Source organism: Oryctolagus cuniculus, chromosome 13 (assembly GCF_051225735.1).
Source record: "Oryctolagus cuniculus isolate XC-2025 breed Fujian yellow rabbit chromosome 13, ASM5122573v1, whole genome shotgun sequence".
NCBI lineage: Eukaryota > Metazoa > Chordata > Mammalia > Lagomorpha > Leporidae > Oryctolagus > Oryctolagus cuniculus.
In genome coordinates, this window is record NC_142879.1 from 56,665,690 (window position 1) to 56,689,686 (window position 23,997).

Consider the following 23,997-nt stretch of genomic DNA (forward strand, 5'->3'; position numbering starts at 1 on the left):
TCAGAGTTACACAGAAAGAGAAGGAGAGGCAGAGAGAGAGAGGTCTTCCATCCGCTGGTTCACTCCCCAAGTGGCCGCAATGGCCAGAGCTGCCCTGATCTGAAGCCAGGAGCTAGGAGCTTCTTCCGGGTCTCCCACGCTTTTTTTTGGTGCAGGGGCCCAAAGACTTGTGCCATTTTCTACTGCTTTCCCAGGCCATAGCAGAGAGCTGCATTGGAAGTGAAGCAGCCGGGACTCGAACCAGCGCCCATATGGGATGCCGGCACTGCAGGTGGCAGCTTTACCTGCTACGCTACAGCTCCAACACCAATTACCTGCTTTCTTTAGAGTAAAATTAAGATAATTTCTGTACTTGTTTTTTTTAGAAAGTAAAAATAATTGAGATTTTTAAATATATTCCATTCAGAAGGGATATAATTGAAGCATTTTTCTGGCTACAGGAATAAGTGTAAGAAATACCAAGTAACAACCCATATTTCTCAGAAATAAAAAAAAAATTGTTCCCTCCTCCTGCATAAAATAAAAAGAAAGCAAAACTATAATGAATAGAAGAAATCATTAGAGCAGAGTGAGAACTGGAAAATGGTACAACACACCACTATAATGAAAGGTTAATGTCTTTTTGATATCAGTGTGAAAAGGACATAACAATATCAGACTTACAGTTTCTTAAGAATTAGTGCAGAATTGCTGAATTGAATGAATCCCAACCAACCCCATTAATTCTCAGAAACCATACATGAGAGCTAGAAATTAAATCTTGGGATGGCAGAGAAAAGTTGTTCTTGCTCCATTTTGGTTAAAGATTTCCAAGACGTGAGCACTGGCACTACAAGAGGAAGCCTGCCTGAGGGTCTGACCAGGACCAAGTAGTGAAGCACCACAGTCTCTTCAACATTTGGGCGCGATCTTAAGAGAAGAAACTGGTAGAGGAGCAACGCAGTACACAGGAAAGGACAGTTCAGTGCTGATCAGCAGCTGGAAACAGAGAACTAGAAGCCCAGGAGTAACAGCATTTTCCATAGTTCAACTTCACGAATGTAGCAGACTCACTTCCTAATGAATTAGCAAATGCCAAGAGAAACCAGAAATAAGACAGGAATCCAAAATAAACAAGAGACCTGTTTTTTGGAGGATCTGAGACCTTTTAGAAGAGTTTCAAAAAATTTAAACTTAAAAAACCGAAAATTTTCTGGCTTTAATTTTCCAAGAAGTCTGCTTTCTCTAAAAACCCTCCAGTATCTAAATAATTGTGACAAAAAATGGTTTCCAAATGCAATTTTAATGCAAAATTAATTTAAAAAACTATTTCAGAAACTATGATAAGTTTTAGTCATTAAAAAATAGACTGGAAGGAGAGGAGATATGCTAATTTTTCATCATTTATGGAGTACAGTATGAGGCAGTGTTTGATTTCTGAGGGTAAAATTCAAGAAATATATATTAAACCATTTATTAAAAATACAGTAATGGCCAGCAATGGAATAGTAACATGGAAGCTCCCTCGCTCTCTCTCTCTCGCTCTCTCCCTCCTTCTCTCACTCTCTCTCTCTCTCCCTCTTTCTCTCCTTTTCTCTCCCTCTCCTTTCTCTACCTCAAATGAGTAAAATAAACAAATAAATATTTGTATTAATTATACTTAGGCGAGGTCATAAATAAAAGCCAAGAATATCATTCTGCAAGAAAGATAAATAATAGAAATGGTCTCAATCAAAATAAATGCTATGACAAAAATACCTACAGACTCACTTGTGAGGTTTGGGCCTTTCCATTCATGACTATATTTATTCTACTTTCAACAGTACTTGGATTATTCACTACTCTCAAACCTAGACTTTCATCTTTTCCCCTCTTTCTCTATCAAAGCATCTGGTAGACATTCGGGAGATTTCACTTGTTTGACTTCTAAACACCTTCTTCTGAAAATATCCTGTTAATTAATGAATTGATTCATTCATTAAATGAATGAATCTTTCCTCTCTGCCTGGAGCTGCTCCTCCTCACCTTCACTTTGTTCCCTGCAGAATTAAAGAGACGTGCCTTGTAGGTCACCTGCATTAAAGGGTGCATAACTTCTCTGTGATCAGTCAACTAAAAAAAATCATCCCACTCCTAATTTATTGGTTTATCTAATGAAACTGGAAATATGTTCCCCACAAGGAGGCTGATTTTTAAAACAACAAAGAGTAGATGCCTAGTACTAAGAAAACAAGGAGACATGGATACAGGAGGAGTCACGGAAGAAGGGTGACTGATGGAGGGCTTGGCTGCTGCTTGAAATTTGATTAAAGGCAATTCTGCAGGAAAGTTGAAATGATTTAATTAGTTATTTAAGAAGATTCAATCCTCCTTTCATAAGAGACAACCTCCGAGGTATTGGGTCTACACTATAAATCCTTTCACTGTTGAGAATATTTTAGATACATTGTTAAAAAGCCATAGTGGCCTCCACAGTACAACTTTATTTAGGAGTAAGCATAAGCTATTACCAATTAAAATATTGTGTCAAGTCTGTCCTAGAAGTTCAACTTGTGAAAATACCAATATTAGAATAAAAACAAAATTGCCATAGTGGATGGTAGAAAAATGTGTTCTAAAATGATATATACTGGATTCTTAGTTTTGGTGGTAATGATAATATCATTCTGTGGCTGGTGGCTATTCACTCCATTGCCTTTCATACAGGAAAACTTACAGGGCAGAAATTAAGTAAATAACATTCTTCTGTGCAGTGGTCTCATAATTTCTGTTTAGAGTTTTTCTTCACTGATACCAGCTAGACTTCGTTATCTCAAACTAAGGATGGTACAGCTTAGTGCAATGCTGATAATTATAAGGTGTCCCCAGTGAGCTAGCCTTACAGAAAGTGATACTTACTTGATGATTGGTTCTAGTGAAATGAAGCAAAGAAGATATCAAGAAGCATTCAGATTGTTTTAGCACATCCTTTCAGTGAACAGTAGAATCTGGAAATAATTGAATAAAGAAAAATTCTGTCTTCACACAAACTCTTTATTAAAAACAATTTTATTTATATATCTGGTTGCTTAAGTTCAACTGATATCTCTTTTAAAAGACTTTATTTTTTTAAATCACTGCTAAGGAAGCTAAAATTGTGCAACTACTTAATAAACACAAAGAATTAGTTACCAAATTTACTTACATGTCTATTTTCTTACAACACTGTGAATGTCACAATGTTTTAATTTCACTGATAAGGTTACATAATTTCTTCATCTAAAAAAGGTAAAAATAAAAAAAATCACAACTCGGGCAAAAAGTGAAAATTGTCTTCATTTTTAATGCTGAATTTTCATTTACAGTGTCTTGGTGTTAATAAGCAAGACATAATTTTATTTTTTGTCTTTCAGCGGTTTACCTCTGCAAAAGAACAATGCAAAACAAGGCAAGACTAGAGCTAGCAGACTATGAAGCTGTAAGTACCAAGGACTAACTGACCGGCAAAGAAGTCAGAAAATGAACAGGAATAAGACCTACGGTCATTTCTGGGCACTCTGCTAATGTTCTGAGTTCATAGATCTTAAGGATCAGATTTCCAAGACTCAGGCAGCATAAATTTAATAAATTTCCTCTCTTCCCTCATATTAAGGATGGTTATTCTAAATGCACAAACTGAATGTAGAAGGGGAAAGATATCTTACTTTCTAAAATTGACATAGCTATAAAGACTTCAGATATATAGTGAAGATAAACTCAGAGAATTAAAGATTATTGACACTGGAAGCATGGTTTTGGCAAAGCTCTCAGGTTGATTTCAATCAGCAGATAAAGTTTGTTATTATTTGTTTAGATGGCTGCTTTACGGTGATTTTCTGAATTCAAAGCACTGTGTAGAAATGTGTGTTGGTATTCCAGGGCATTACATTTTTTGTCAGTAACTGCATAGACCAAGTCAGGGGAAGGAATGTGCTGCTTTCCTATTCCTCCATAAAGAAGCCACAGAAAAATCCAATGGATTAGACTTGAGCACTTTTTTTGTACAATGTAATTTTAGCATTTTGCAGATACATAATACATTTTTAGTTGTGTTTCCTAAAGTCAGTTATTCACAAACTTAATATTTGTAATAGGTTTTTCTACTTCTTCTTAAGACTGTTAATGTGAAGATTCACTGAATTCTGTAAGCACGATTTATCATTCAGAATGAGAGTACAATCAGTGCTTTAGAAATTATATATTTGTTTTCTTGACAAATCCATATGGCAAATAAACTAGAGGAGCACTTGAATGTGCTCACCTGTGGGATATTTTTCAGGAGAGCCTGGCCAGGCTGCAGAGAGCATTTGCCCGGAAGTGGGAGTTCATTTTCATGCAAGCAGAAGCACAGGCAAAGTGAGTCCTTGTGAGTCTTTTGAAGATTTGTTCAAGTTGTGGCCTTTGGTTTAGGGAGGCACTACCATTAACACTACTTATTATTCATTGCTGTGATGTTGACAGAGTGGACAAGAAGAGAGACAAAATCGAAAGGAAGATCCTTGATAGCCAAGAGAGGGCGTTCTGGGATGTGCACAGACCCGTGGTAAGCAGACATATAATGTCTTGAATTTGTAGTCTGGGTCTTAAAAGGGAGCTCTGTAAAAGTAAGAGGAGACCTTTGTTTACCCCATTCATGTCCCACAGAATCTAGGTGAATTACTTAAGAAAATATTGCCACTTTAGGGTGAGATGACCCTACTTCCACAGCGTAGTATCTAATTAATAAAACTGCACGTTCGTGCCATAGCATCATTGACTCATTCTTGGCATTTGAGGTGCTTGATGCTTCCTATATCCGTATGAAAGAATAAATACCACAACAAAACCATTTGTTTATGGCTTCCTCTTGAAAGGTTTCTACTTTATAGTAAAAGTGTAAGTCCCCTAGTGTTTCTTTTTAAAAAAACTTATCAATAACCTGCTTTGATTGTTGGCTTTTACCAACATGTTTTTTGGCTCAAATTCAAATCAGCTCATACTTTTAAGGATGTAACATTGGATCTGTGTCCAGTAACTTAGCTGGCTTCCTCAGAGTAACAATTAATAAATGTCCTAATTAATGCTAGAAAACCTTACGGAGTAATTTCTTTTCTTTTTCTTTCTTTTTTTATTATTTCTTAAATTTTATTTAAGTTATAAAAGTTTTATGTATTTCACAAATATAGATTTAGGAACATAGTGATACTTCCTATCATACCTTCCCTCCTGCCCATACTCCAACCCTTCTTCCTCCTCACTTTCCCATTCCCACTCTTAATTTTTACAAAGATCTATTTTCTATTTACTTACAGAAGTAATTAACAATGGTTATAAGCACCCCTAAGACAGAATATCTAGCCTCATATATTATTTCTGTCGCTCCCCGTCTTCATGGGGGAACGACACAGAACCCTGCCTAGGCTTCATATCCGAGTCACGGCACCATTATGTCGCTCCCCCCCTTCGTGGAGGAACGACACAGGACCCTGCGCTGTTCTTTCGTCTGCTCGGCCCTCCCCGGGTTTGCTGCTGGTTCTTCCCGGGTTGGCTACTATCCCTTCCACCTCCGTGGAAGGGCAGTTCCCCCTGGCCGCATTCCCCACTTCCGCAGGGGAGCGGCACACCGCCGGCCGGCTCTCTCGGGGGCTGCACAGGTGTTCCCCATAGATGTTCCCCATAGATGTTCCAGGTGCATGCCGTCTCTCTCCTCCTTTATAGTCCTCCTCCGCCAATCCCAACTCAGCTGCCCACACGCCGAGTACGCTGCTCTCCTCCAATCAGGAGCAAGTCCTACAGTTTATTAGTTGAACTGGAGGCAGCTGTGCGGAAGCTGTTTACTTCTCTCCCAGCGCCATATTGTGGGAGAGCAGATGCATAGAATAAGTCTTAATTCCAGTAACTCAGTCTAGTCCGAGCTGCTCCCCACAGAGGAGAGCAGATGCATAGAATAAGTCTTAATTCCAGTAACTTAGTCTAGTCCGAGCTGCTCCCCACAATTTCTATTTTGAGGCTATATATTTTTCTTCCTATAGGTTTCTTTAAACATAGCCTAGGCACAAAATAATAATGTTTACATTTGTATTAATAGAATAAGTAACAGGCTTATAACACTAGAGACAAATAAAGATTGATGAGGATATTTTAAAAATCATCCTCTCAGCTACCTTCAGAGTCAGACAAAAATAGAGAGTCTAGAATTTATTTATATACCTATGTATTTCACTTTCATATAGCAATGTACTTGTTAAACTGTTAAATTTTTTATCAAACTTTCTCCCTCTTTTGGATTCTCAGAAGATTAAAATTGAGAGGTAACTAACTTTCCTATTCAAAACTTTGTTTAAATTTTATTTCTCATGGTCAACAAAGGATTATGAGGTCACATACAAAGCTATTTTAAGGATATAAAGGATTTTGGTTTGTTTATTTGTTTGAAGCAACCTTGTGAAAACAAGATAATACATTAGTTCCCATGTTTACCACTTTATGCCCTCTGAATATCTGGTGCTCTTGTCCAGTCTCTTTCTGCTTACATGGCCTGGATCCTTTTGGCAACCCAAGAGAACTTCCTCCATGCTGCTTCCCTTGTGAGCACATTGTAAACTGATCCCACCTCAATATACTTCCTGGCTCCCTTGCCTAGGAGTGACTCAGCCAGTGCCTTTCACTCTGCTGGAGGCAGAACCTGTCTATCATATTTCGCTCGTGTCCACTGGGAGTCAGGATACAGTCCTCCACACCTCCCCCAGAAAAAGCACATGTGAGTGTTCTCCAAGGGGACCCCTGTTACATTTCCCAATAGGCTTCCAAGTACAAATTCATTGCAAGGAAGATTTGGAGGCAGGAACACCCTGAAGCTATTGACTCCATCTCTCATGTTCAACTTCAAGAGGCTTTTGAGGGACTCTATGTCAATTGGCAATACTTTGTTATTCTTTATTTTCCAGAAGAAATAAATAGAGCTTCAGTTATCTGTCTGCCTCTGAGAATGGCATTCACCTACACCAACCTTACCTTCAGCCACTTACTTTTGCATTGTAACTTCTTACATTACTTTACAGATAATGCCTACTGGCATTTTAAAAATTCAAACCCCTTGTCTAAAGGCCATGTCTGCCATGCAGGCGCTGTCTTCTATCTTGCTGTAGCCTTCTGGCATGTCACCAAGGGTAAATTGCCAAAGATGATGATGGAAGGGGTGTTAGAGGCAAGTTTTCCTCAAAAAGCTTTTAATGTGGCTTCCTCAGTCAAATAGCTGTAACTGTATTCTGTAGCTGTAGAGCTAATGCTAACTAAGCAATGAAAAGAAGAACTTAATAAACTGACCACAAAATGACAAATTCTGGAAGTTCTCTTCTATATATATGTGGGAGATAAAATTTTTTTAAAAAAATCAAAAAACAAAACCCAAAAAAGAAAGCAATCCTATGTAAATAAGTTTTTCTGCAAGTATAGCATTTTGCTAAACTTTATTTTGCTATACATTTTGCTAAACTTTATTTTGAATCGTTGTGGGCAAATTGTTAGGCATTATATACTATTCTAGTTTATGATGATTTGTGACTATCTTGAGGTTTACTGTATATTGGTGAAGTTGACATCTTTTCATTAGATTGTTGCTTATGGCCCTTGACCGTGTTCCTGCTGAACTGTGATATTTTTGCTTTTCGTTTGTTTAATTCTTTATTTAGTGGCACATTAAGCCTCTGACTATAATTTAAAATGAATATATATTACCTCAAAAATTTAAAAAATTTTAAAAAGAAAAAGAAGAAAACAACAGAAATACTATGATAATTGTCAATAATGCATACACTATTGTATTTATCTCTATAAATGAATTCTGTATCTGTTGTAATCAACCCTAAGTAAATCTATTTTGCCTTATATCCTGTATCCTGGAGTCAAAACTATACAGTTATTCCTATAACTGAGTTTCTTCTTTCTGACTGTAATGGTAATGAAAAACTTTTTCTATCCTGGTTTAGTCATCTTGTAAAATTTAAATTTCCTCTCAAAAGAATCAGCAAAGACAGGCTTTACGTGCCAACACCAAATTATTTTCACTTGAACAACCTTGAATCCTAGACTGTACCCATCAAAATATCAGACAGGATCTCTAAGTGTTCAGAGATTTCATCTGCCGTGTCCCATCCTACTGTTGTGTATGTCTCATTTCTAGGAGAACATCCAGTTGGGCACTCTTCCAGTTTTAATTATTTTGGCCAATGGCTAGCAGTCAAAGGGAATGGGAGATCTGTGTCAGAGTGGGAAGCGCAAGGCCTTGATGTCACGCAGATTGGAGTCCATTATCTACTCATCTTTCACTTTCAGCAGCCTCATTATTTAAATGGAAACATGCCTACTTCTCAGTGGTCATGTGGACATCAAGGGAGGAGGCAAATGTAGAGGCAGAAAGTATATCCCATTTCTTGTGGATGACAGTAAGTGTTTCTTTATGAAAAAATGCATAGACCTGCAAGTAAAAGGAGTAACACAAGAGAAACAGAGCGTGGCAACAGATGATGCAAATACAAAGCCCACACATGATCAATTTCACAAACATCTACCAATCTAGCAGAATATAATCGAGAATCAGAAATAGATCCCAGCCAGAATAATTCCTAACACACCACCAGATGTTGGCCCTTCCCTTCATCTTCATCATTCCATCTTTCCATCTGGGGACACTTTACATGAAATGGGCTAACTTCGAGGCTGAGTTGGTAATCATCGTATTGATTGCTAATCTGTGGGTCCTTCTCTCTTAATATCTCTTATTTAAAACTCGTTTCTTTATGCTTGCATTTCTATTAAGGTCTTTATTCTGGAACTTGGAATCCGAACCTTAGATTCAGGCAATGCAAGAATTACAACAAAATGGTCCTTAGCATTTATCAACAAGTGTACTTGAAAGGACTTGATGGTGTTAACTCTCCTCCAAGGGATTATTTCTTATCTGTCTCTGGAGCTGCTTGAACTGCTTGGGGAACACCTTTGTTCTCAGTTATTTTTTAATGTGTTAGTCCTGGAGTCATCCACCAATGCAATGATTAATCTCAGTTGCCTTCAAAAACTGAAGCTGAAACTCATGAAACAGGGCAGGTCTCAACATGTTACTCTTGTCAAAAACTGCAACGTTGTGTAATGATACCATTTATCCTGTATTAAATATATCAGACATTGTACTAAGGTTAGGAATAAAAGATTGATTAAGACATAGTCCTTGATTCCTAAAATTCGCAGTCCACTGGAGACACTTTGTGGACATAGTCACTAGCTCACCAAGATAGATAAGGCCATGCTACTGATTTTCTTGGTGCTGATACAAATGCTCTTGTTATTTATGTTCCCATGGACATAGCTAGCAGTGGCAGTGCCAGGCCTGGAATCAGGGAGTAGTATGGCTTTAGGCAGAGAAAGTATCTGCAGGAAAAACGAGATGCTACTTATGTGTATCTGTCCTGCAGAAGGAAGGGACAAGTAGTTAGACACCATATTCCACATAGGATAAAGTTATATTTATAGGGGTCTAATCATACTTTATTCATGATTTTCAAATATTCTTTTTTCATTGCTTTGTCAAAGTCCAGAGCACAGGGAGGTTACACACCCATCTCCTAAGGAACCCAACTACCATGTCAAGGACATTCCTGCCAGAAATGGTTGCACGAAATACACCCTAAAGGGTGGATTCCAATAACACTGCCCAATAAGTATTATTGTCAATATTTAGATACAATAAATTTGTGTAACAACCTATAATTTTTATTATTCCAATAAAAATCTGTAATTTTTATAAATATAAAATACATCTAGTGGACTGAAATTATTAATGTATGAACGACATAATGAAGGAGCTTTTCTGTTGTTATGGTTATTATGGTTGTTATGGTTGTTCCAAAAGCTCACTAAAACAACTATGATGTTGTCGCTGCCCCATTCGCGGAGGAACGACACAGGACCCTGCGCTGTTCTTTTGTCTGCTCGGCCCTCCCCGGGTTTGCTGCTGGTTCTTCCCGGGTTGGCTGCCGTCCCTCCACCTCCGTGGAGGGGCGGGCCCCCTTGCCACTTTCCCCACTTCCGCGGGGGAGCGGCACACCGTAGGCCGGCTCTCTCGGGGGCTGCTCAGATGTTCCTCAGGTGTTCCTGGTGCATGTTGTCTCTCTCCTCCTTTATAGTCCTCTTCCACCAACCCCAACTCTGCTACCCACACACCAAGCACGCTGCTCTCCTCCAATCAGGAGCAGGATCAGCTCCTGCAGGTTACTGGTCGAACTGGAGGCAGCTGCGTAGAGTTGCTTGGTCTCTTTCTCTCAGCGCCATATTGTGGGAGAGCAGATGCATAGAATAAGTCTTAATTCCAGTAACTTAGTCTAGTCTCAGTTGCTCCCCACAGATGTGATCACCATTTTTTTTTTCTTGACAGGCAGAGTGGACAGTGAGAGAGAGACAGAGAGAGAAAGGTCTTCCTTTGCCGTTGGTTCACCCTCCAATGGCCGCCGCTGCAGCCGGCGCACCGCGCTGATCCGATGGCAGGAGCCAGGTACTAATCCTGGTCTCCCATGGGGTGCAGGGCCCAAGGACTTGGGCCATCCTCCACTGCACTCCCTGGCCACAGCAGAGAGCTGGCCTGGAAGAAGGGCAACCAGGACAGAATCCAGCGCCCTGACCAGGACTAGAACCCGGTGTGCCGGCGCCGCAAGGTGGAAGATTAGCCTAGTGAGCCGCGGCACTGGCTCACCATTGGTTTTAAATTCTTGCGATGGCTGCTCTCGTCAGAGTAAAAAGGATTATACTTAAATTTCATGGATTTTTTTATCCTTGAATATTTCAACTTAATTGAAAGTATTTTAAGTTATATAACTTAACACAGAAAGTATTCATTAACACAGAAAGTATTTTTAAAAGTGAGAATGGAGTTGTCCAAACAGCAGTCCATGTCTGCTTGTGAGCTTCAACCAACGGGGTTAGAATTCCACAGATTATTGGACAATTGAGGCTGCCTTATAACTTTGTACCTGATGTGTAATTTACATTCATAATTTCAGATGCTTATTCAGAACTCCAACTGCAGCAGAAATTTAATATCTCTCCTAACATTTCCTTTGAAAGACCTCAGTGGTATTGCTAGTGTAACCTTTGGCATTTTCCATTTTGTGTGAAATAAATTAAGTTGACGTGGATAAGAACGGTGCAGTTTTCTGTCCTGCATGATCACAGCAGTCCGTGCTCATGATGCTTCTGTACCAGTCGCCCTTGATCTTGATACTGATTCCTCTGATTTAGAAAATCCAAAATGTGTTCACCCAAATTTAAACCTCTCCTTTGTGTTATGGAAAAAGGAAAGTATTTCTGTCTATTATTCCCATCTGTTCCTTTGGATTGAAAAATATTTTGACAATGTGGCTATCATGAGCCTCTGTGAGTAAAGCTGTTCTTTTTTGTTCCCTGTCTACATCTTTTTTTTCCTCCTGTCTGCTCTCTCTATTCCTGAATAGATTTGCAGATATAGTGTCCTATTATTATGTAATATCTGATGCTATTTGTGTGAGCCATGAACAGAGGGAGAATAAAAACTGCTTTCCCTATTATTAAGTCAGTGCTTCTATAGTCTAGGGTTTGGTGTTCTCTTAAAGTGATGCACCTAAATTTCTGTCCTATTTCTTTTGAAATGGTAAGGATGTGGATAATGGTTAGAGTCCTGGTAGGAGGAAAGTCTTGAGTACCAACAGCAGTCTCAGGGAGGTGGGTAAGAGAGAAGATCGATTTCAAAGTACTATCATTCCTAGTACAGGGAGTCTGAACAGACATCAGGGAGGGAGGGGCAGCTACTAGCTCTGATTACACTGAGGACCACTCCTGTTATAGATGAAGTAAAGAGGGTCAATAAATAACCTAAATACAGAGAAGAGTAAATGGGGTAAAGTGTTAATGATTGGAGAAGCTGGGTAAAGAAAGTGTAGTTAAGAGAATGTTTATGAAATGTCAAAGTAAATGATCACTCTACAATTGGACAACATCTTAATACTCCACAAAGTGATAGATTTGATATTTTTTCTTTGCATCTTGAATCCAGATTTTTTTCTCTGCAGTTTTAATCTTCATTTATGTAACACAATATGATATAGAACATTGATGCTATAGTTAATCCTTTGGAAATTAATTCACTTACTCTATAATACACATGTTTTGAAAATGAAGAACTGATTGATAGGATGTGCTCGTTGTACGTTTCATCTGTATTTTCCCGACTCTTCAGTGTCCTTACACCTAGATGAAGAAAATACTTAGGGGCTTAGCTCTTGTTTGTCATTGGATGTTTGTAGGTCAAAATGGAGACAGCTTTAAAAAACTCATAAAGGAAGGGGCAGAGGAGCTTCCTTTGTGCTTATCCTGCCTTTTCTAAAACTGAGTTTCTATAAGTTCCTAAACCCCATCAAATCTGGAGGTCTGCTAACTGCCACTTACAGTTATCAGCTGATGGACTAATTATATTGCAAGGGAAGAAATATTTGAGTTAAATTTCCTGCACAGGAAGTGTTTCTTTGAAGCCTAACTGAAAAATTACATCGTTTTATTCCTGTTTAAGAAATATATGACAATAGTGATAGGTAATGACCAATTGGCCAGGAGATTATGGTTACCAACATTTTCAAACACATACACACACATACACACATACCACACACACACAGCAGGTGCTGGAACAGAGTTAACAATTACAATATTAAAGGAAGAGTGCAGATGTACAAAAGCCCTATGATAAAAATGAAAGCATGGTGATATGATCAGCAGGCAGGGGGAGGGGCCGGGAGCAGGTACTGTAGGCACGACAGTCAAGTAAGGCTTCTCTAAGACCTCCATGGCAAGGAGCCAACTATACACTATTAGGGGAAAGAGGTACCAGCTAGTAAAAGGGAAAGAATCTTAAGGAAAATCTTAAAGAAAAGGGGGGGGGTGGGCGTTAGGCTGGCATGAGCAAGAAAAGAGAGGTATCAAATGGGGTTACAAAGATAAACAGAGGTCCATTTTCATTGCTTATGGAATTTGGTGTGGTGCCTGTCTTTAATCCTAAGTGTGATGAGAATGCCTAGACATTTGAAAAGAAGAGTACCATGATGTGGCTCTGGTTTAAAAAGTTTGCTTTGACTGCTGTATAGAGAATAACTTGGGGATGGGTGGAGAGAGCAAGAAAGGAATGATGAAGATCAAGAAGGATGCTAATGGCAGCTTGGACCATGGTGGTAGCAGTATGGATGTGGAGAGCAAATTGATTCAGGATGTGTCTGGAGGTGAAGTTTATAAGGCTTGCTGATTCAAGTGTTGGAGGCATGGGAGACGGGAGTCTGTGTTGACTCCCTGGCTGTGACTTGAGTATCCTGAATGATGGTTGCACTTACTGAAAGAAAGACAGCTGAGAAAGGAATGGATTGAAGATGAGACAAATTAAAATTTCTGGTTTGAACATTGCTTGTCTTTATTGGGAAAGTGAACCAAAATGAGTGCTGTGCCCGGAAGGCTTTTCCCATGAGAGAAAGTGTATGTAACATTATTACTTATTCGGGATTTGGGGATATGCAGCTGGAGAATGGGGCCTGTCACTCCAGTTGGCTCTTCTTCCCACTCCTCAGAGCACAGAATGAGTCCAGCCTCCCAGTTTTGTGCCATCATCTATCTTAGAACTGTAGATAACAGTTGACTTTATCTACTTCCAACCCCCTTACCTGGCTTATTTAATACTTATGTCTCAGTAAATTTTTTGAAAGATACCCTGAGAAATTGTCCACATTTCATTTGTAACAGTTTTTATACTTCCTACATCACGTATTTCAAAATCTAATTCTTCCAGAATTCAGTGAAATAAACTGGAAAACTCTTAATCAAAGTAGCTAAAACTCCCACAGTCTTAACTCAAGTGCTTTGACTGGTTCATCTGCTGAAATGTGAGATGCTGTGTCAAAGTAGTATTTGGCTGGTTTCCTACCATGCATCAGAACCCAAGTAATGAAATAGGGATGATGAGATGTCACTAGAGGCAAGGACACTGAGAACATGGAAGTGACAAGTAACTGGGAGAAGGCAGCGGCACTGAAAGTTGCACAAAATGACCCAAAAGTTCAGAAAGTATTAGAAATTAGAACCATCTAGCTTCATGGGCATTGCTGTTATATGGATAGCAAACTAAATCATGTTGCTAATGATGACCTTGAGTCATCAAGAAAAGATTGCACTTTTTGGATATGATTATGTATGAATGCAGGGACTATGTGAGGATTATTTTAGACTTTTTCCCCAACAGTGAAAATAAAATGTTATTTTGGCTCTTAGCAATAAATATGTTATCTTGTAAAGAACTTTATGTGAACCCTTCGTTTCCAGTCTCACCAATGATTAGAATACTTATATTTTACTCCTTTTTGAAGTCAAGTTTAATGCAAAAGAAGATATCTTTGAAATTAATTTTCTTCTTTATAGAGATTTTGCTAAATCTTTGGTGTTGCAGACAGCTCTTCTTTCTGTCTGTTCTGTAAAGAGAATGCTATTGTCTGAATGGTAGGGGGCCGGCGCCGTGGCTCACTGGGTTATCCTCCGCCTGTGGCACCAGCATCCCATATGGGCGCTGGGTTCTAGTCCGAGTTGCTCCTCTTCCACTTCAGTTCTCTGCTGTGGCCCGGGAGAGCAGTGGAGGATGGCCCAAGTGCTTGGGCCCTGCACCCGCATGGAAGACCAGGAAGAAGCACCTGGCTCCTGGCTTCGAATTGGCGGCGCAGCGCCAGCTGTAGCAGCCATTTGGGGAGTGAACCAACGGAAGGAAGACCTTTCTCTCTGTCTCTCTCTCTCACTGTCTATAACTCTACCTGTCAAATAAAAAAAAAAAAAAAAGATTGAATGGTAGGGCCCCTTCCCGCACTTGTAATTCATGTTGAATTCTTAGCCCCTAAGATGATATTGATCTTAGCCTCTAAGATGATGTAAGATATTCAGTCTTTGCAAGGTGAGTAGATCATAACAGTGGAGCCCTCATGAAAAGGATTAGTGCCCTCATAAAAGAGCACCTTCCCCTTCCACCATGTGAGGGTGCAGTAACATAGCACCTTCCACGTGAAACAGAGAGCAATCCTTCTCAGATTTCCAAGTCTGTAAAACTAGGAGAAATATATTTCTGCTGCAGATGAGCCATGTAGGTTATGGTGTTTTGTTATAGCAGTTTGAATAGACTAAGACAGGGAGGCACACTTGTTTTCACTTGGCAACATATGATTTAGGAACCTCCTGTATCCTTCATAATTTGGGGCTGCTATGATAATTAAAGGTAAATTCCAATATATGATGATTTTGACAAACTCATTTTATCATTTTCCAGTTTTCCCACTGATATCCATTACAACAATTATTGTAGGCCTTTTGAATTAACTGTGACTTACTTAATGCTCTAAGGGATTTTGTTTGGTTCTGTTAAGTCCTTAAAACATACAATTTAGATCACCAGTACTAACAACAGCAATGTCTACAAAATTAAAAATTGTTTTCACCAATTCAGCAATCAGCCCATTTTCCTATTTCTTGATGCTTCACTTTTACACTAGAGAAATTTTTGTTATCATCAAGATTATACAGATTTCACTCCTTAACTCCTGTATTTAGCAAACACATTATGGGTCAAAATAAAAATGTTTAAAGCATCTGATGGCACTAAGCCCATGAACCAATGATCCCCAAACTCTGTGTTGCTACTCACTCACCCATGAATGAGATACCAGAGAGCAAGAACATATAATGAATCAAAATGCAATTTCACTGATGGCTATGATAGTGCTTCATATTCCAACTCAGGACATGGACCAGGGGGAACACATATGATGAATTTCAAATATAAGAGGGGCCTTTTTTTATCCCCCAGTTGAGAACTTTGCATGTCTGCACACTGCAGCAAGATTTTGGTAGGGAAAAGAAAAGATCCTAGTAGGTGAAGGAGATCATTACTCAGGTGCACAGTAGGCCAGGTGTAATAGAAAAGGAGTATCCATGCGTACCTGCCTCAAGTCTTTTACTTTTTCCATCAGGAGTTTCTATCTTAATTATGATAGCATCAAACATCACTTCTACCAAGTGACTTGAAGCAGTTCTAACAGAGGACATTTTATCTGTTTTAAAACTGAGCACTAAAGATGGGTAAGACCATTGTAAAGAAACTATAGGCAAACATTCATTGGAGACCTCCTGGTAACACTTTTGAACTATGGCAGTCTGTGGTTGTGCCCACATTCAATGAAAAGAGACTGCCATAGAAGGATGCAGAGATAGTTCCTAGATATTTGGCTGAAGTGGTTTGATTTCAATCAGAGAACATTAAGAGAATGAAATAGGTCCACTGTAGAATTTAGGTAAGCATAGTAGAGGCTGCAAGTAATGGGAAATTGCTCAACCAGATCATCAAATATTAATGTTGCAAGTTCAGGGTATGTTCATATCACTAATGCTGATGCCAAAAGGAAATGGTACCGAAGTATGGGCCAGGGACAGATTACTACCATACCAGCACTTGTGTTGGAAATGGTCTGAGTCATGAATCTTGATGGCTGTGGTATAAACAGCTAGATATGATATAAAACAATACATTAAAGACTAACATTTTATGTAAATGCAACTCAGGAGGCATCCTTAATTCCTCTCTTCTCCATAGAAGGCGCCACTTCACCGTGCTGTGAAAAACTAGGAGTCACCCTTGACCACCAGCTTTTCCCCAGCCTGCTCCCCAACCAGGCTATTGAGGATGGTTTTATCATCATCATCATCATTACAGCTTCAAAATAGTTCTGAAGTGAATCACTTCATATCATCTCTAATGTGGGCAACATAAATCAGTGTCTCCATGGTCTCTTGCCTGAATAAATGCAATAACCTTCTAACTGGTCCCTTGGTTTCTACTTTTGCTCTGATCTGATCCTGTTAATCCACGACCAAAGTAAAAAATGACTGCTGAGATTTTTTTCCGTTAATGATCTATTTTTTAAGAAGTTTTAGGTTAACAGTAAATTGAGCAGAACGCACAAAGGATTCTTATATACAGCCTGCACCCACGTATGCATAGTCTCTTTCACTATCAACATTCTCCACCAGAGTGGTCTATCTCTCCATCAGTGATCTGACATTGACCCATCATTATCACTCAAAGTCCATAGTTTACATCAGTATTCATTCTTGGTGGTGCACATTCTGTGAGCTGTGAGAATTGTATAATAGCATGTAGTCACAATTTCACTCTCAAACAGAGCAGTTTCAATACCCCAAAACTCCCCTGTGTTCATCCTGTTCATACATAACACTCCTACCCTAAATTCTAGCAACCATTAAAATTTTTACATAATTTTACCTTTTCCTGAGTGTTTTATGATTAGAATGGTACAGCATGTAGATTTTTCAGAGTGGCATTCTTCACTTGTAATATGCATTTAAGATTTATCAATTTTTGTGTATGTAGCTTGCTAGCTTGTTTCTTTTTGATGTTAGATGATATTCCGTTGTCTGGATGTGTCACATTTAATTTATATATTCACCTACCAAAGGACACCCTGATTCCTTCAAAGTTTTGGCAATGATGAATAAAGCCATTATATTAGAGTACAGGGTTTTGTATGAACCTAAGTTTACAGCTCCTTTGCATAGATACCAGGAGTGTGATTGCTGGATTGTATAGTAAAAGTATGTTTAGCTTTGTAAGAAACTGCCAGAGTGTCTTTGCAAAGAGACGGTACCATTTTGCATTCTTACTGGCAATGAACAAGTGTTCCTATTGCTCCGCATTCGCATCAGCATTTGGTGGTGTCACTATTCTGGGTTTTGGCCATTCTAATAGGTGTACAGTGGTGTCCTATTTTTCTAATTTGTATTAACCTAATAACATGTATGCTGATCTTTTTTCATATGCTTATTGCTATTTGTAAATCTTTTTGGTGAGGTGATTCTTCAGATTTTGTACATTTTTTAATCAGGTTGTGCATTTTCTTATTGTTGAGTTTTAAGTGGCCCTTACATATTTTAGATAACAACCCCTTTTCATATATCTTTTTTTTTTTTTTTTTGGAAAATTTTCTTCATCATGCTTTTTTTTTTTTTTTTTTGGAGAGTGTATTTTACAGAACAGAAAATTCTAAGTTTCAGGAAATTTGAGTTATCAATTATTTCTTTCATGAATTATGCCTTTGTGTTGTAAATAAAAAGTTATCACCAGGAGCAGGCATTGTGACACAGTAGGTTAAGCCATTGCTTGGGACATCTGCATCCCACATGGGAGGATCTGGGACTGAGTCTAGCCTCTGTTTCCAATCCATCTTACCATCTATGGGTCTGGAAGGCAGCAGGTGATTGCCCAAGAACTTGGGTTCCTGCCATGCACATTGGAAACCCAGATGGAGTTACTGGTTTCTTATTTCAGCTTTACCCAGTCCTGGTTGTTGTGGACATTCGGGATTTGGGAGTGAAGTAGTAGATTATCTCCTGTGTTAACTTGCAAGAATAATAGAGTTTTCATTTTATGTTTAGTTCTATGATTAATCTTGAGCTAATTTTTGTGAAGGATATGAGGTCTGAGTGAGTTTTTAAAAAAAGAAAAAGAAATCCCTGAAGTCTCTCCTCTGTTTAAAACTCTCCAAAGAAGCTCAGGCTTCTTTGAAGCCTGACCTACCAGCTAGGCTGTGAATTGGAACACGTGCATCCCATTGAGAGTACCTGTCTCAGCTCCACTCCCAGTTGCAGCTTCCTGCTAATATGCACCCTGGTGGAAAGCCAATGATGGCTCATGTAGTTGGGTCTCTGCCACTCATGTGGGAGACCTGGACTGAGTTCTTGGCTTCCAACTTCAGCCTGTCTCAGCCTCAGCTGTTGGGGGGCATTTGGGGAGTTAAGTAGCAAATAGGAACATGGTCTCTCTCAAATTTATTTATTTATTTAAATAATATTTATTTATTTATTTAAATAATAATAAATAAATAAGTACACCCCTGTGGCTTTCCCTTATGATTAAAATTAAATCAAAGCTCTTAGCATATTCTATGAATTCCACTACAAGCAGCTTGGGGTCAACACTCCAGGTTGACTTAGTTTGAGTGCCTCCTCTTTGCCACAGCTTTCTTCCTCTGCCCCTTGGACACACAGAATGATTCTTAGCTCACACTGAACTGGAATAACATAGCCAAGAATCTGTCATCAGCAAATGCGACTGAATAAGACTCAAAATTATGAAATATATAGTAAGGGATGATTGGAATGAATTGCAGGGTAATTTCCTCCAACAACTTCCTTTACTTTGTGTGTAGGACTTGATAAGTAGGTGAATCAGGAGGGCTGGAAGGATCCCAGATTGAGCCAATCTAGAAACTCCATGAGAACATACAGGAAACCTTAAATTGGATCTTTCAAAAGAGTATATCCTGAGACTTAGTACTTTAAAATCTATTATAACTTTATGTGAGAAAAAGAGATCATTTCAACTGAGGTATAATAACTAAACTTTGAATTTTAATTGCACTGTTACAAAGAACCTAATCTTTTTCATTAATTTAATTATAATTGAACTAATAACTTTATTAATGTGTGTCTTTATAAACTCTTAATTCTCCCAAAATCAAACTTTAAAAATTTTTTAAATTTACTTATGTTTTATTTATTTGAAAGAAAGAGAGAGACAGAGATCTCTCATCTACTGGTTCACTTCCCAAATGCCCACAATAACTATGTTGGGCCAAGCTGAAACCAAAATCTGAGAACTGAATCCAGATCTTCCACATGGATGACAAGCATCCAATGGAGCTATCACTTACTGCCTCCCAGGGTGCACACTAGCAGGAAGCTGAAATGGAATCTGAGCTGGGACTAGAACTTGGGTACTCTGATATGCGATGCTCGTGTCCCAAATGGTGCCTTAATGTCTGTGCAAGCACACTCCCCCACAATTTTCAAATAACATCCAAAGCATGCATATTTCTTACAATAAGCTCTATTTGCCAATCTGTCTTACATCTCTACTCAGGTGTCATTTAGGACATATTTACTCAGTGACATGTCAGCTAGAGTGATTAAATTTAAAGAGAGCTGTTCTGTCTGCTCCACTCTGCTGCTCTTCACAGAAGTCTGGAATTGTGCTAAACAGCAAGTTTGCTGTCTGCTACAAGTAACAAAAATGCGTTGTGCCATGGAAAGAACTAAATGGTATTTAGAGTCTCTTAAAAAAAAAAAAACTGTTCATAATGAAAGCAAGAACTCTAAGTTCTGTTTTCCTCCTGGTGAAGACACACAAACACTGTAGCAATAATATTTCTCAATGATTTACTCCTTTTGCTCCTTTGAGAATGAATTTCATGACATTAAAATCTACTTTCTAATAAATAATATAATAATGTTACAACACAGCTTAGGTCTGTGGAAAAGACATTCACTTCTGAATCATTAGGCATGACTTATGACTCTCTTGTAAGCCAATGTAAATAGCATTTTACTATTCCTTAAATTCAACATTACTATGTACTTAATATGTATCCAGTAAATAGTACATATTTGACTTTTCTATGGAGAGCCTGTGTGGCAATGATAATGTTATTATGTTACTTATATCTTACTGGGAAGCAATGTCTAGTTCTTCAGAAAATCTATTTATGTATAACATTTTATGTGGATCTGGTGCCAGCTAGTGGTACCTATTATATATACTTCAAAAAGATAATTGACACTTTTTTAAAAAGAGTCAAGGACAGCATGATCTTATTGGGATAAACAAATGCTCAAAAATATTTATTTGCCTTAACAACATAATGTACATAAAAATGGGTGTTTGGAATATTCTGTTCTTATATAATGCTCCATATCAACTTCTACCTAGTCATTTTGTTCCCATATTGCAATTAATCTTGTGTCTGTTGTCCTACATTGAAAGCTTGCTGCGGTGTAGTTGTTCCTTTATTATCACAAGATCTGACAATTAGGTTCAGAACGAAATATCTCTTGAATAAATATAATTTTTTTTTTAAAAAAGCGCATTGCCATACTTCATTCTCCACAGTGCCTGACTTCTAAAAGTAGTTGTTCAGGGGTTATCAGCATGAGGCAATGACCTTAACTCATTCAGAAGTGTATTCCATAATTTTGGGCATACATGCTTTTTTAATCTTTAAGAATTGACTTGTTAACTTAGATACTGTAGCTCTGTATAACAATTAGCTGTCCCATGAAACTCTAAATATGACAGGAAGCTGGAGGCTAGTGAGAAGCATCTGAGGTCCAGTTTACTAGTTTAATAATTCATCCATTAGCAACAAATTTTGAACTGGTATGTTTTGCTTTCTAGGGATGGAGGTCAGATTATAAAATGTATCATTACTTACTAACATTTGTTTTTAGAATCAATACTTTCTTGTTGATTTACAGATTAGTGGTATACATAATTGACTCAAGTAGGGATTTCAGATGTCTACTAATGGTACATTAATTGTATTTCTAAGATCATAACTTTGAAATTCGAGGATAAAAATGTACTTTTTTGAGAGTGCTAGTCAGATATGCTCCTATGGGAGAAATTTTTTTCCCATTTCATGCCTTCAATAGTTAACACAATTTCTGAGGTCATTTTTAAATTGTCTCATGGGACATGAAGTAAAATTTACTTAGACTCCAGCTTAGTATGGAAGAAGTTTCAGAGTTCATTTAGTTGAGTTGTGTACAGAAAATAAAGTTTTTGTACTTTGTACAATTGGTCTGTTTTCCTGAGAACCTGCTTGAAGACATGCACTGTGTGCTAACATAATTTAATTCATCAGCTTAAATGTCGTGGTCACTTTTGGATGGATGTTCACACTCAGTTTTCCTCAGCCTTTCCCTGCTGCTCTCCAAGGTTGCTTATAGATAACAGTTTGGGAGAGAGAGAGACTGTGTTTTGCGAATCTTGTGCAAACATCCTTAGACACATTTCAGATCCTTGTTGACTTTAACGTCACCTAGGCCGGCAGGGTCTCTTCCTAGGACTGCTGTAAACCCATCTCATTCTTGTGGCTCTTGTTGCTGGAGGCTGTGTTCCAGGCATCTGTCCCCAGCTTAAAGTCCCTGTGCACTGTGGCAATTGTCCTCACCTCAGGCATCTGCCTGCCTACAGAACCCTTGTGTCCATTACTGTGAGGCATGCCACAAAAATCTGAATGCCTTGCCTGCCACTTTCCTTATGAACAGCAGCTTGATAGTAGAGATCCATGCTAGATAGGATCACATGTGGGATTTCTTCCATGAGTATGGGAATGGCTACCCTTCGGGCTTCCTTATGCTTGCCAGGACATTTGTGTCAATCCCTCCCAATCCTTCTAGAATTTTTTTCCTCGAGGAGAAAAATGAGTAGCTACTAAGCTCTTTGTTTCTCTTTTTCACTGGATCATGAAGGGATGTGCCATCTTCTTCCTGGATATTGTCTCTTAGTCATTCCCCCCTTTAACATAAAGAAGAGAATCTTGATGACCTGTCTTGCCATACTTGACTCCTGATATATCTGTAGGAGAATAAAGAATTTTAGTGTCTCCCTTTGCCCAATGGCTCAGGTTCAGGCATGGAATACTGAAATGAAATATAACAGGAAATGAATACACAATGCTTTAACAATTGCAAACCATTATCTTTGTTACATTTACATCAGTGGTTGTGAAATATGACTGCATATTAAAATCATCAGGGGTCATTTTTTAAAAAAAACTAGTGCCTAGTCAAACCACAGGATAATCAAATCAGAATGTTGGATACCAAGCAACCTGATGTTGGGAGAGTTTAAGCAAATTTCTCAGTGTCAGTAAATAAATCCCACCCAGCTGGGAGCACTCAGTTCCTCCTACACTGCCAAGCTGATCACCATGCTTAACCAGTTATTTCTACTTCAGGATGGGCATGCAAGCCAAACATATAATTTATTTAATGTTTATAGTGTAAGGTACAAGTGTGTTCAATATAAATACCTTTCACATGGAACCTTAGTGAAAAATTTCTGAGATAGTGCTTTCCTTGTTTCTTCTTTAATTGTTAGTTTTGTCAGAATGCCTGTGCTATCAGGAGAGGGCTCTTGCATGAAAATATACCCGTGTCATCATAAGGAAAAGAGCTAATCTCCATTGACCACCAGTGGTTGTAGAGAGCTTCTCATTTCTTTGACTACATCAACACTGCCTTTTTACCTCCTCCTAACCCCTTCCCAATTCCACAAGGACTTCCACCTTCAGAGTTTCTCTGCAGTCACATTGAAGAGCATCTAATGCTTTAATTTTCTTGCAATCTTTGGAAAGAAATAGAGAATTTGAGCAGAGATGTGCAACTTGATGCTTTTGGCTAATTCTAGAGATCCCTAAATCCTATACCAACCACATGAAAGTCAGTAAGAAACAAACCGTGTAGCCATCAGTTTCTAACCATGTCTCAGGGAAAAGTGAAGTCCTAAGGTCCTTTCTGGACATAATAAACTGCACAATTTTGAATCTTCTTTCTTCTCCGGTCCCTTATTCATAGTGTCTCCCCACCACTGTCTCTTCTCTCATCTTCTTCCCTCTCCTCCAAATATAGAAGATGCTCATTGCTAATTGTTTCTGTGCAACAGAACAATAATTCTGGCAGAGGAACAGTAATGGGACTCAAGAGATTGTCAGAAAGCCAGAGGTAGACTGCCCATAGCTTTCATGCAATTCCCATTTAAAGGAATTCATCCATCTGAGGGAAAGGAAAAGGAAAAAATTAGATGTTTGTAGGAGGATGCATGGTAGGTTATTACCAGTTTACTTCTTCCTGTTTCTCATTTTAACCAAACTTTACTGCACATTCTGTCTTTGGAAAACAAGCATTCCCAGTCAATGCATATCATAATCACTATAAAGAAAATTCACTCTGGGATTTGAGCTGGTGTGACTCAATGCTATTTTCGTTTTCCTACTTGGGGAAATCAAGCAACCATCTAATAATAGTGTCACAATGCATAAAGAGGGTACATTCTGTAGGAGGCTGTGT

General features: G+C 38.5%; 1 protein-coding gene across 7 annotated transcripts in view; it reads left to right on the forward strand.

Annotated features, from left to right (window-relative positions):
• RGS7 (regulator of G protein signaling 7) overlaps positions 1 to 23,997 on the forward strand; it is a 588,090-nt gene that overhangs the window by 436,436 nt on the left and 127,657 nt on the right. For all 7 annotated transcript variants that reach the window (XM_089311631.1, XM_089311636.1, XM_089311637.1 and 4 more), the window contains exons 7-9: positions 3,372 to 3,436; positions 4,277 to 4,353; positions 4,459 to 4,540. In XM_089311631.1, coding sequence (XP_089167757.1) covers positions 3,372 to 3,436; positions 4,277 to 4,353; positions 4,459 to 4,540 — 224 coding nt within the window. The remainder of the gene's footprint in view (positions 1 to 3,371; positions 3,437 to 4,276; positions 4,354 to 4,458; positions 4,541 to 23,997) is intronic.